Below are 14,806 nucleotides of genomic sequence, written 5' to 3'. Positions count from 1 at the left end.
CTCACGTGTCTGATGGTTCTTCGGGATCTTCAAAGAAATTGATCAAGATGCTGACATACGAGATATCTGCATCGCTGTTGCTTCTCAGTTGCCGCACGGTCCAGACTCGGAAGGTACCTCGAAATCCTAATCCTCGCATGGCAAAACACAACTGAAATAAAAGGGGGGGCGAAGATTCCGTTCAATTAAAATTAATTTCACTTTGAATTAAGAAATACATGACAGTATTCCATTTTTTTTTTTAATTCACATAATAAATTAGAAAATATACTACAAGAAAAATAGTTACACAGGAAAGGATAACAATGCAAAATGGGAGGTGGCCAGGAAGCAACATCCCTTATGAATAGGCCGACCAATAAAGGTATCGTAAAATATGATATGGTTAAAATTTTAAATCAGACATAGAAAAAGAGCAAACATGGAGAAAAAAAAAAATGTAAGCCAATTCTGTACCTAGGAACAATTAACAATGTTGATTTTATCGAACAGAAATTTACATCCCTACTTTTGAAAATATTGAACGATTTAGAATTTCTTATTTCAAAATCATCACAGAAATCATATGAACAGCAATGACTTGTTAAAAGCAAACCAAAGTAATGCCTCCTCTGATTCTTCTGCTAAGCTTTACCTTGTGGAAAAAAGGGGGGGCTATCATCGACTTTAAGCATCCAGATCATGTTGACAGTCTCCAGCATACATATATTTCATTGATATTTTTCTTTTTTGCAAAAAGAGTTATTTTCCCATATATTCTTCTTGCACATGAATTTGAAAGAAAAGTGTTTATATATGTAATGTACTATTCTATTTTTTTTTTTAATACCATCGAAAATGTTTGAAACTTTATGACATGCACTTATCAAATCTAAATTGCGTGAATGAAGAGAATGCTAGAACAAAATTAAACATAATAGAACCAAGAAACATCTTTGACGCTGAATTAACGAGCTGTGATTGGCTGTCAATGTAAAGAAAGTTAGGCTTATTAAACAGCCATTGGGGCAAGTATTATTGTATTCATCTTGACGAATGCAGAAATAATAAAATTCGATCAAAATATCAATTAATTAAAAAAAAAAAAAAAAATCCACTTTACTGATACCACACCTCTTTATAGGTTGAAATATCAAATCTTTGTTTCGTATTGCCATCAGATGAAGGGTATATGTTCTCTCTAAAGATGTATTCTGGGTTCATGCGCGATGTTCTGGAACAGTACGCCTCTTGGTCTCTCACACGCTCCCCGTTTTCCCTGCTGGTGTCCTCATCACCTTCGTAGTCTTGGAAGAAGTAATACTGGCTTGCTTCCAGTGAGGGGGAGCAGCGAAATCCAGTCATTTCCACGAGCGCATCTTCAACCTAGAAAAAAAACACCAAGCAAATACACATTGAAACTGTACCATTTTTATTGATATCATAACTGTTTTATGATTACTTCTCATCATTATCACTCTCATTATCACTATCATAATCATCATTATCATAATTTGCCGTTGAATTTAAGAACTATACCATCACTGGAGACATTCAAATCTAAACTGAAGTCTTATCTTTTCGAACAGTATTAGTTATTGGCACTTTGACACTCATCCAAACTGTCTAATTCTTTCTTTTCTTATGCGCCTTAGAATAGAATATTTCTAGATAGATGGCGCTATATAAATGCCTATTATTATTGTCATGATTATCATCAATATCATCATTACTATTAATGAAATTAAAGTTTGTATCATAATTATGATTATTATGATTAAGATCATCATCATCATAATAACTATCATCATGTTCTGCTCAACACATAAAGCTGCCATCTTTCAATAATATAATATATTTTTTACAAGTAGTAAACTTAGCATATGTTTGTTGATTGAACAACAGTGATTAAAAACACTTTCGGGTTTTGCATGGAACCTGCTTATAAAATCAATTGTAAATTTGGATTGAGAGTTTTCAATCTTCATTTGCAGGAAAAAGACTATCAATCCATGCAACTTTTAATCAATTGAATGATTTGAGGACCTAAAGTTGACTTCCAATTATGAGTTCTCTGATATGCTACCTTAGATCTGCTACTAGTATTAGATATCATATACATGTAGCCTGTTGATCAACGAGGCGCCCTATTATTATCCCAGATTTAGCTCGAGCTGCCTCCTAGTGTTTATTTCATTCAAGGAATTAATAATGCCGCGTACCCATTCACATCACCTGGGTAGAGTGCAGCCCAATGTAGGTAAATTTCTTTACCTTTACCTTTACCCGAGATTCTGGAAGAATACTGATGATCCCAGCAGTCGTGCTTCCAGTTCAAGTTGCTGAAGGAAAACATGCCATGGCTGGAATTTGAACCCAGGACCCTCTGATTGAGGACAAGAGTCATAACGGCTAGACCACGAGAGCCCCCTATAAACACAATGATAGACATCATACGCAAGTCCCCAAAACATGCTTCTGACGAATAGTCAAAAATCAAGTTCCACTTGATTTCTGGACTTATCTTTGATCGCAACTCCTTTTTGTAACAGGCCCCCTGCACTTACCTCTTGGGCAGACATGGAAAATGTCAAGGGAGTAGACTCAACTCCATCATAAGTGACGGTGAACTGCTCAGGGGCCACGCCGGCTTCACCATCGGTCACCTCCTCCTCTGTGATCGTAATGGTTTTGTTCCCAGTATACTGCAGATCAATCATCTCGGTCACGCTCTCTGAAGGATTTCAACATGAAAATAAAATGGAAAAGTGAACAAACAAAAAAATAATATCAAATGTCTCATTCACACTCACTCAGGATGTGTTCAAAAGCAAAATCAAGGAACATTGAAAAAATGATAGTATCAAATATCTCATTCATTGCCACTGTTCGACTACTCTAGCACTGCTTGGTCGAACTGTGCAAGAGTCGCTTGTGAAACAACATAAAACAACGGCACGATTTGTCCTTGGAGTTGGTACACGTACCGGTACTTCCACAAATTATGTTTCCATTGAAAAAAGGTGGAAAATGCAGAAATGTAAGCAGGTATACAGAGCTATATAATGGACAGGCACCACAATACCTGACCAACTTATTTGACAAAGCGAATTCTGTTCATGGTTACAGAACCAGAGCTGCAATAACCGATGGACTTTTGATACCCAGGTATCAAGTATATTTCACCTTCAAAGAGTGTATAGAGCCTGCTTTTCATTCTCCTGAAGAAGACATGAACACACTTGTCAAAATATTGATATTGGGTGGTCCTTTCAGGACCAAAATATAGGTCTACGAAACGATACATGGTGTACGATGAAACCACTACAATCTTCTTCTTTAGAAGTTACAATTTGGTAAATGGTAAATGGTGGATGTTTTTACCGGATTGTTAAGAAAGCATGGATGCTTGTAAGCAAGCAACCAGAGGACCGACGGCTTAAGGTCCTCTCCTAGGGACCTGGCAATGAGGATTAAGTGTGCTAGTGCCCAAGGGCACTAGCGCACCAAGTGGGAATCGAACCCGGATTACCGGAATCCGAAAACCCCTGCTCTTGGCTTTGATTACAATGAATTTGGCTTTTATAACAATTAATTTGGCTTGAATGAATGATTTTTGGCTTGAATCTCTACATATTTGACTTAAATTACTATGATTTGGCTTTATTCACCACGAATTTGGCTTGCATGACTATCTTACCTTCCTTGGTAAAGTATACTGTGAAAGTTAGAGACGTATCATCTTCATCTAAAGTGACCGTGACTGGATTCAACTGGAGGCTTGAAAGGCTGTTAAGAGCATCCTCAAGTTCTTGACTTGTATTTAGTGTTGTGAAGTCTAAAGAAAAATAATACATATCAATCACCTGTGGTCATCCTTCTCAACTGAAAAAAAAAGAATGGTAATTGTGCTTTAAAAAATCTTTCATTGGCATAAATTGGATTACATCAGCACAAGCCAAGCACCTTTGGCACCAACTTGAGGAGGCCTTCGCCTCGCAGTGGGCTGAACATGGCTGATATGATGACGATTCACATAAAAGATGTAATAAAATCATCAAGAAAATCGGGCTATCCCATCACAACAAAGGCAAAGATGGGTCAAAGTTCAGATTTTTTTTCTTCCCAAAGGAGAATCTAACCAACAAATAAAAATGATTAAAATGAAAGGAAAAAAAAAAGAATGAGGAAAGTTTGGAAGAAATTTGACAAGAAATATCATCCAAATGGGCTTGGGGGACCTTGATTCAAAAGTATTTCAGGATTGAGGTACATGTACCAACCGCGTAGCCAGGATTTCATTTTGGAGGGGGCGGTAAATGCACGCGAAGCATACCAACACTTACAGAGCGAGCGAAGCGCGCTCCCTAGGGGGTGGGTGCAGGGAGGGAGAGTTTCCCCCTCCCTTGCGAAGTGCGAAGCTTTCGGTGTTTCATAAATAAAAATAAAAAGGAGCCGCCTCCCTTGTCTCTAGTACATGTACCTATATCAGCTCCAATTCATTTGACTATATTGTGATTTTGAACCTTGTTTTCAAAAGTGATTGTAAAACAAACAAAAAGGGATAAAATGGAGGAAATTAAAATATTAACCCCCGCGGGAAACGCGGAAGCTAAAGTGTTTTATAAAAATATTTTGCAAAGAAAATGGTCCCGAGAAAAGGTTAGTTTCGAAGTTATATTGAATACTTCCCTTGGAAAGATCAGATTTGATTACAAACAATTTAGCGACAGTGCATATCTTAACTCGCAAAACAGAGGAGAGAGAAGGATATATGCCGGGAGGAAGATATTCCTCCCCGCGCAGAGCAATGAAACTCTGAAATTTCATAGGGCGGACGTTTCATCACATGCAGATATCTCTAATACCCCCATCAGCTCTAATTCAATTAATTTTCTAAGATTATTGAACTTCATTACAAGGAAAATAGTGCGCAAAAAGTTGAAACTTCTGTGATTATTGAAATTATATAAAACAGGATGATTTATAATTTCTTTCACTTATCCTGATGCGCTTCACTTTGAATGATAAAGAAACTTAAGTGTCATTCAAAATTTCAAACTGAGGGCGCAAAACAGGACAGGAGATGAATGTGCAGGGAAATGACATGAAGTTGAATAGAATTTGATACAAAAATATTGTACTTTTTTTATTTAACACGACACAAATTTTTATACCTTCCTCTTTTTAAATTAGGAACCTGTTTGCCCCCAAATTATGGTTGTTTAGTAATGAGCTTAAAAGCGGGAGAAGATGCCTATATGGAGGTGACGGCAAAAATTGAGATAAAGATTTTACCCGCCCTGAGCCGACCCGACCAGAAGTTGCGCGATCAATTAAAAAAAAAGATAAATTCATATACTTCGGCCTAACCTTACTCTAATTCCATGCCCTAATGTATACATTTGAACTTTAACTGGCAAGAAACACATATAGCTGAGGTGGAAAAAACAGGGTTAGAGAAAGGGTGAGGGAAACAAAGGAGAACTGCAATATTGTCATTTAACCGCGCAGCGCGGAAGCAAAATTCATATATATAAATTCAGAGCAAGAGTCACGGAGTTTCTTTTTTGAGAAAAAAATAAAGAAAAGAAAAACCCACAAAGCTACCTTTCTTCCCTTTCCTCCCTTCGCTTTTCCTTTTCTCCTCTCTTTTTACCCTTCTTTTTTTTTCTTTTTGGGGGGCGACTGCCCCCCCCCCCTGGCTACGCGCCTGTGAGGTACTAAAATGCAAGGCTTTGAAGATGAATGTACAATACAATGTGTGTCCTGCAAAATCAGAAACCCATTTCTAGAGCTAGATATTACAATCATTGAATATTTGTTATGCGGAGTTCCTACGGGAGTTACCAGAAACAGAAATATGTTTAACATAAATAGTAAGAATGAAATCTCTTCTTTGATGCCATACCAAATACTTAGTGAACTAGTGACGCACTGTGGTGTAAAACAAATATTGCTGATACTGAGGCATGTTAGAAATTCACATGTGAATCTGCATCCACTCTCATTGAGAGATTAGGGACAAAAACATGTTTAACAAAAAATAAAAAAGATACGCTAATGAGCGTATTACGCAATGAGCGTATTACGCAATTTTATTACGCAATGTTGTCTCATCCATAGCAAATCTCGACTCATTTTTCTGCTCAATTAGGTTTTGAAATTGAACTTTAAAACTCTATGGCCTGAAGTCAGGTTTAACTTAGACCATGGCCTAAGTCTGTGCTTAAATTATGGGGAGCCAAAAATTCTAACATTCTGTTTATATCGTATATTTGATGTTTACTATTTTTTGTTTCCTTTTGCTTTCATAATGTTGAAAAATACTTTAAAATACATGTACTTCAGTTATCATTCCAAGACAATTTGGGTGTCATATGAGTTAATAAATTGGATGTGTACTGTTAGGGATTTGTGCCCCAATTGGCTCTCCATACATGTAGTTAAAGCACAACTTTAAACAATGGTTTAATTTAAACCCGAGTTCAGAATACGGGCCTATATCATCTATGCGTGAACTATCATAAATCATATCAAAATGAAAAAGAAATGCTGAATTTATGACTTTACGTACATGTATCTTAATGAAACACCATAAATTATTTTGCTACACGTATGTTAAAGAAATATGAGAAATCCTGGCTTCCTTTTTTTGTGGGACCCACTTGACATACCTGTTGATTGTCCGTCATAGGTTACGGTGAATCCAGAGAGAGTACAACCTTCTTGGCCGACAGTTTCACACGATGATATATTGATATCAATCCTCTGAACCTCCTTCTGGCCGACCACCCTGATAACCTAAATGATGTACATTTTGAAATTGGTTCTATCAAATCATCGGCATGTATTTTGTCCTTTTATTATTCATTCATTCTTCCTTCCTTCCATCCTTCCATCCATCCATCCATCCATCCATCCATCCATCCATCCATCCATCCATCCATCCATCCATCCATCCATCCATCCATCCATCCATCCATCCATCCATCCATCCATCCATCCATCCATCCATCCATCCATCCATCCATCCATCCATCCATCCATCCATCCATCCATCCATCCATCCATCCATCCATCCATCCATCCATCCATCCATCCATCCATCCATCCATCCATCCATCCATCCATCCATCCATCCATCCATCCATCCATCCATCCATCCATCCATCCATCCATCCATCCATCCATCCATCCATCCATCCATCCATCCATCCATCCATCCATCCATCCATCCATCCATCCATCCATCCATCCATTCATTCATGCTTTCATTCATCCATCCATCCATCAATCCATTCATTCATTCATTCAATGACTTTTTGAATTATCTTTACAATTCCATAATTTAATTCACATGCATGTACATGTATTAATCTGTTCATTCACTCAACACAATCACCATTCATTCAATTTATCTTATATCCTCTGGGTTCCAGTAGGCCTATTAAAGCCTCATATGGTGTGTTCATATGTTTTATAGATTAACTAGCCCATCCAGGACAAAATATCACATTTTTTGCTGGTTTAATCTAGTTTAATGCTAACATATATGTACCTTTCATTACTCTTTTCAATGTTAACATTTCTGTTAAGTAAAGAAAATATCAAACAACCCCATAATTTGATGCTTAATTAAACTCTCAACACTTGAAGAAAAAAGTATTAATCTTGTCAACTTGGAGTATAGAACAATTATTAAATGAGGCAGCAAATAATTGTTTTCATGTTAACACTCAGTACAGAGGTTCCAAAATAGTAATTTATTTCCGCCAAAGACATGCTCTGTTCACCAACTTAAATTGGGCTGTTCACCAACTTAAAATGGGCTGTTCATCAGTTACGACTGACTTTACAGCGACTGGTAACCCTTTCTTGCGCTAAATGATATATCCTTATGTCGCTGACTTTCTGCCCCAGGACGTGTTCCAGTCGCTCGAGAAGTCTTGCGTAGCTTTAGGAAACACCTACCTGTTTTTCCGGAAAAGCATCGGCCATGGTCTCGATCAACTGAATGTCGTTTACGACTCGGTTGACATCCTTGTGGGTCCACTCTGTCTGGTGCAGGGCTACGGCAAGTACTACACTGGAACCATGGGCATGGTCATTATGTCGCGTCTCGAGGTAATAATGCTGATTCTGAAGCAAGGTGAGCTTTGGGGATCGCTGACTAGCGCCCGTGAAACTCCCTGTTGCTCCGGTTGTGAATGCTACCTTGGCCTGTAGGAGGGACATTTAAAGTCTTAATAAAGTGGACTTACATTTAACTTAACACTTACAAAACCAGACAAGATTAATGGTAGAGTGCCCACTTCATGAACAGGAGGCCATGGATTCGATCCCTCCCATGCCGAGTCATACCAAAGACTTTAGAAATGGGACCTTCTGCCTGCTTGCTAGGCGCCCATCATTTAGATTTTGTAAGATTAAGATTTTCATGTATAATTCACAGTATTGACCCTATACCATAGCTTTAGACTGGCTTTCATTCAGAAAACTGAGTATTTTACTTAGGGTTTGGCTCAGAAAAAAATACTTGGTTGATTTTGGTGCTAAATTCGTGAATTAGGGTATGTATTTAATCTTATATCCAAGTCACGTATCAGAGACAATGCTCCTCAGTATTATATTGGTTTACATTTTGACTAACTAAAGAAAATGCAAAATAGGCAACTGAATATGAAATGGGTGAACTTTCTTATTTACTTAAAAGTAAAATACTTGGAAAAATTGCTTAATCAAAGTTTTGAATTGAATTCTGTCTTTGTTTCCTAACCTAAGCACTGTGTGCAATGAAATCAATAAGTCAATCCAACAAGGAAGGCTGAGGATTTCCAAGTGCAAGGACAAGGCATCAAAGGCCAAAGCCAAATAAAGCCAGGGCAATAATATCAAAGTCCTTTGGAAGCGTACAGCAACCTTAAAGGTCAAGTCCACCACAGAAAAATGTTGATTTGTATAAACAGAGAAAAATCAAAATAGCATAACCCTGAAAATTTAATCAAAATCGGATGTAAAATAAGAAAGTTATGAAATTTTTAAGTTTCGCATATTTTTCACAAAACAGTGATATGCACAACTCAGTGACATGCAAATGAGACAGTCGAAGATGTCCCTCACTCACTATTTCTTTTGTTTTTTTGTTTGAATGATATTATATTTCATTTTTTACAAATTTGACAATAGGGACCAACTTACTGAACTATATAGTATTAAACAATGGTAATTCCATATGTTCAGGGAGGAATTAATCGTTGTTTTACCTGACGAGGAGAAAATTAGAATATTTCATATTTCATATAATAAGATAAAAAAGAAATAGTGAGTGGATGACGTCAACTGTTTCCTCATTTGCATACCGACCAGGATGTGCATATCCTAGGTAACTGTTTTGTGAAATTAAGCAAAACTTTAAAATGTAATAACTTTCTTATTTCACATCCGATTTTGATGAAATTTTCAGTGTTATTCTTGTTGGATTTTTCTCTTATTTTTAAATTAACTTTTTGTTGGGGTGGACCTGTCCTTTAAATGTGATATGCATTATTCAAAAACTACGGTATTGTTATTTGGGGTACAACGGTAGTATGGGTATGTGTGGTCCGTAAGACCCTCTTTGCACATCAGCCGTTTCCAAGAAAATCATCTTCACCCCTTTACACTGACTGACCCGTTCTCCCCCGTTCCCAAGGTATGGAATTGACATTTCTTTTCAGTCTTGCTTGTTTCTGTAAGCCTTCAAAAGCCAAAGGCAAAACTGCTTTTGCCCCAAAATGCTGTATAGTCCAAAAATGAATGAAGATTATCAGTAAATTTAGAACAATTTTTTTTTTGGATCATGTTTTAGAAGGGTACATGACTGGGGGGTGGCTGGTTAGAGGGAATGGAAAAACTGAAGAAGATATAAATAGAAGTAAGTAGTGGAGGAGTGAAGGAGGATTTTGGTTGAGGGAAGAAGATGGACTGAATAGTGTAAACCGGGTGGGAACGGATGAGGTCGGTTTCTGTGAGTGCGAGGTGATCCGGCCATGCCAGTAATCGGGGACTAAAGCGGACAGAAAACCTGGATTGCTGCTGCTACATGTACTACTACTACATGTACTTCTACTACTACTACTACTACTACTACTACCAAGTCTACTACCACCACTACTACCACTTCTACTACTACTATACTACCACTACTACTACTACTACTACTACTACTACTACAACTACTACTACTACCACCACCACCACCACCACCACCACCACCACCACCACCACCACCACTACCACTACTACTACTACTACTACTACTACTACTACTTCTACTACTACCATTATTACTACTACTATAACTATTACTACCACTAATACTACCACTACTACCACCACTACCACCAGTACCAACACTACCACTACCACCAACAATACTACTACTATTATTACTACTACTACTACTACATGTACATGTACTACTACTACTAATTCTACTCCTACATGTACTTCTACCACTACTACTGCTACTTCTAACACTACTTCTACCACTACTACTACCACTATTACTACCACTACTACTACCACTACTACTACCACTACTACTACTACTACTACTACAACTACCACTGCTACTACGACTACTACTACTACTACTACTACTACTACTACTACTACTACTACTACTACTACTACTACTACTACTTCTAGTACCACTATAACTACTACTTCTACCACTACTACTACTACTACTACTACTACTTCTACTACGACTACTACTGTTACTACTACGACTTCTTGCTCAGTGGGTCATACCGCGTTGGCAGGATTGGAATTGTTGCTAAGCCATAGATGCACATAATCGTCGCCTCGAACATAGAAAGTGTATTCGCCGGTTCGCGGAGGCACAAAGTATCCAGTGAGACGGGAGTAAAACTTCTGATCATTCGGTTCCTCGGTGGTCAAGCCTCCACCAATTATTCCTTTCTTGACGTAGGCTGCATCACTGGTATTCCAACTAAAGACGTCAAGGCTACAGGAACAAATAAACATAATTAATTGTAAGTTGGAAAACAGCATCCCTTAGAGGAAGTTATGAGTCATTAAATTTCACGTGCCCCTCTGCATCCACTGGATAACACCAATTAGGTACTATATTTGTATTTCCGTTAAAAAAAATACAAAGTATGTGCATTTAATGCTGAGCTGTACAAGGGTAGTTAAAAGGGATACTCCAAGCTGAAGCTATTCATATCTCAATAAATAGAGTAAAATTCAGAGCAATATGCTGAAAATTTGATCCAAATCGGATAACAAATAACAAAGTTAGTGAATTTTTCAAAAGACTTGCACTATTCCGGTGAAACACTTATAGGCATGTCTTCATGAATATTCAATGAGCAAACTGATGATGTCATATCCCCACTTGCTCTTTTGTATTTCATTATATGGAATTAGGTTTATTCAAATTTTTTCTACCAAGAACTTAAACAATTGGAGTGACAACCGATTAAGTGCATTGGTTATTTATTGCTGCAACTTATTTCATTATAATTGAGATACATCATTTACATGTACACATGTATGAAAAATGAAACATTTATGATTTCATGTACATGTAATAACATAAGAAAAAGCAAAGTGGGGATGTGACATCATCAACCCACCTATTGAATATTCATGCATACATATACATGTAACTGTTTAAAAAAAATATTGCTAAGCTCTACATTTCAATAATTTCATCATTTGTTATCCGATTTTGATGAAATTTTCAGCATCTTGCTTTGTGAATTTTACTCTGTTCATTTAGATATGAATATTTTCAGCTTGGAGTATCCCTTTAAAGAATTCTCCATAATAGTCTTTCCTTTGTGATCAAATCTTGCCGAGAGTCGATTTAAATAGGTTGAGAATAGAAGTTTCTGCATCATTGATGCAAGACTATATACCAGACTGCATAATTTGGCTCTCTTCTGTGAAAAAAATAGATTTGTAAACAAATAGTCTGTACAATCTTCTAGGGCATAGGTACATACAAAAACAAAAAGGGAAATGTATAAGGTGGTCTTTATAGATAAGAGAGGCAATTCTCCTTGATGAGAGACCATTAAAAAAACAGGGGGGGGGGGTTGTCACACAAAGAGTGAAGTCATGCTTAAATGCTGATGCGCACATATGGAACATGCATTCTTATTAACCCTTTGCGTGCTGATGTAGCAATCTTGCACATTCGTAAAATTAATTTCAAGTTTTCTCCCTTAACTTCAAATAAGATAAGCTAATAAAAGGCAATAGTTCTTGGATAACATCTATATAATAAGTATCAATGGTGCAATATTGAAATCTTGAATTAAAGAAAATAACATGGAAACAATTGTCATTATATATACCCCCAAAATTAATTCAGCGTGCAAAGAGTGAATACACAGCAGTGTGCGACCTTTTGTCCTCTTGGCACAATTGCACCAACATGTTGATTCCTTTCATACATGTACCAGGGGCATGTGTCATAAAACTTGTTGTAATAAAAAATTTATTATAACATTTAAAAGCTACTGAAATCCTTCAATCCACTGGCGGTTTCAGGGGGGGGGGGAGGGCACAGCCGGCCCGTGTCCCCCTTTTGAGAGGCACAATTAAAATTTGTAGTGTAAAAATGCTATTAAAAGAGAAGTGAGCCCTCCCCCCCCCCCTTTTTTTTTGCTTGTCAAATTTTTTCGTCGAAGAAATCCCCTTAATTTTCGGGTTAAATCCTTTTTATTTTTTGCTTGTCAATTTTTTCTTTGGCAAAATATGCCCCCCCCCCCCCCTTTGAAAAATCCTGGATCCGCCCCTGCTTCAATCCGATTGGCCAATAGTAAAATTATAATAGCAATTGTGCATTTTTCATAAAAACAAGTCGTTATGAAACGGGACCCAGATGCAATTTGCAATTGAGAGTTTTTAACTCTTTGTGAAACAGCCCCCACCCCCCCCCCCCCTTCCACCACAGGCTTAAATGGGTTTACCTTTGGAGGGAGGTTTGATTAACCCAGTACTCCAGCAAGAGTCCCCTACCCCCTGGGTTAAGATCCGCACCCTCCGGCGCTGGTCTGGTGTAACAGGTGATCTCCTTCGCCTTTGAAGACTCCACGTCACAGGGTTCACCTAAAGGTCAAAGGTCAAAGTATTATGACACAAATCTATGAGCGGGACTATAAAGCTTTAAAGTATCTCCACTGTGAGATGGAATGAATGATACGTTAGATCATAATATTTTGTTGAAAAAACTATATGCATATGGAATAAGAGGAATTACTTTAGACTTATTAAAAGATTATCTATCTAATCGCAAACAATATGTATTATGTAATGGAATTAAATCAGAATTGAAATCTATAAGATGTGGAGTGCCCCAAGGTTCGATACTTGGACCTCTTTTATTCCTTTTATATATTAATGACATGTGCAATGTATCCAGTAAACTTAAATTTATCTTATTCGCAGATGACACCAGTATATTCATGTCCAACAAAGATTTACAGACGTTACAAACAGAATTTAATGAGGAATTACAGAAGGTTACCGATTGGTTATACTTGAACAAGTTATCCCTCAATGTTTCTAAAACTAACTTTATATTTACAAATAAGAAAATAAACTCCAATGAAATTGATATAAAATTGTGTGGTTCAATGATAAAAGAAGTTTCATCTTTAAAATTTCTTGGTGTCATAATCGATAATAAATTAACGTGGTTAAATCATATTGATGCCATCTGCAATAAGATATCTAAGAACATAGGCATAATGTACAAATTGCAAAATTTTCCACCAAATATTTTAAAGATGCTGTATTATGCTATTATTTCACCATTTTTTAATTATGGCATTCTTGCCTGGGGAAGTGCTGCGAATATTTATTTAGACAGATTACATAAACTTCAAAAACGTGCAGTCAGAATTATAAACAACTCCCCTTTTTACGCCCATTCTTATCCTATTTTTCATTCACTTAAAATTTTAAATATTTATGATATGTACAAGTATGAAATGGGACTTTTTATGTATCTATGTTCTAAAGGACTTTTACCTTCTTTTTTATTGAACTGTTTTAAATTAAATTATAATATTCATGAATACCCTACTAGAAATGCTGCAAACTTCCACCTTCCTAAAATAAGAACTTGCCTTTCTCATAAATCTATTTTCTTTCGTGGCCCACTACTTTGGAATTCTTTGCCGGTTAATTTGAAAACATCTTGTTCATTTAATATTTTCAAACGTAACTTCAGAAACTTTATATTTGATAATTAAACCTGTTTGTAAATATTTATATATATACATAATCTAAATCTTACCATTTGTGTATCTATGCCTTTGTATTGTCTTCTAATTGTTTTTTTTTTTTTTTACTTTTGATATTGTCAATAATTATTATTCTTTTTAAAGTAAGTTGGGTCGGCCTTTTTATAAGGATATTCTTTTCCTTTTTGGCTGCTTCCCTCTCAATGCTTTTTTATGTCTTTGATGTTATGTAAACTTTGTTCCTATGTATTTTACCACACTTGTGTTCATTTTTATGCAGAGAGCAAAATAAACTTGAATTGAATTGAATGTCAAAATGCACGCAAGTGTGTACGGGACCCAGGATTGAGGCTCTAATTTAAGTTTACCAGTTCAATCAGAAAACACTTTGTGGATGCTAGCAAATACTGGTATACTTCATAATTTGCTTCTGTAAATGATTTCTATCAATATTTTTTTTAGGAAACAGTTTGCTCCTCATACAAACAATTTTCATAATCCTGTAAAAGGGAATCTAGCCAACTAGATTTTTTTTTCAACTCAAAGAAGAATATTTT

At 36.5% G+C, this 14,806-nt stretch overlaps 1 protein-coding gene across 1 annotated transcript in view; it reads right to left on the bottom strand.

The window, feature by feature from the left end:
- Positions 1-14,806, bottom strand: part of LOC129272589 (fibrocystin-L-like) — a 100,685-nt gene that overhangs the window by 76,804 nt on the left and 9,075 nt on the right. Inside the window, exons 6-13 of the mRNA XM_064107388.1 lie at positions 12,972-13,110; positions 10,777-10,993; positions 7,954-8,202; positions 6,657-6,783; positions 3,680-3,817; positions 2,547-2,713; positions 1,114-1,365; positions 6-151 (exon numbers count right to left, since the gene is read on the bottom strand). Of these exons, the coding sequence (XP_063963458.1) occupies positions 6-151; positions 1,114-1,365; positions 2,547-2,713; positions 3,680-3,817; positions 6,657-6,783; positions 7,954-8,202; positions 10,777-10,993; positions 12,972-13,110 (1,435 nt within the window). The remainder of the gene's footprint in view (positions 1-5; positions 152-1,113; positions 1,366-2,546; positions 2,714-3,679; positions 3,818-6,656; positions 6,784-7,953; positions 8,203-10,776; positions 10,994-12,971; positions 13,111-14,806) is intronic.

This window comes from Lytechinus pictus, chromosome 12 (assembly GCF_037042905.1).
Source record: "Lytechinus pictus isolate F3 Inbred chromosome 12, Lp3.0, whole genome shotgun sequence".
NCBI lineage: Eukaryota > Metazoa > Echinodermata > Echinoidea > Temnopleuroida > Toxopneustidae > Lytechinus > Lytechinus pictus.
This window is presented reverse-complemented; position numbering and strand designations above follow the sequence as displayed.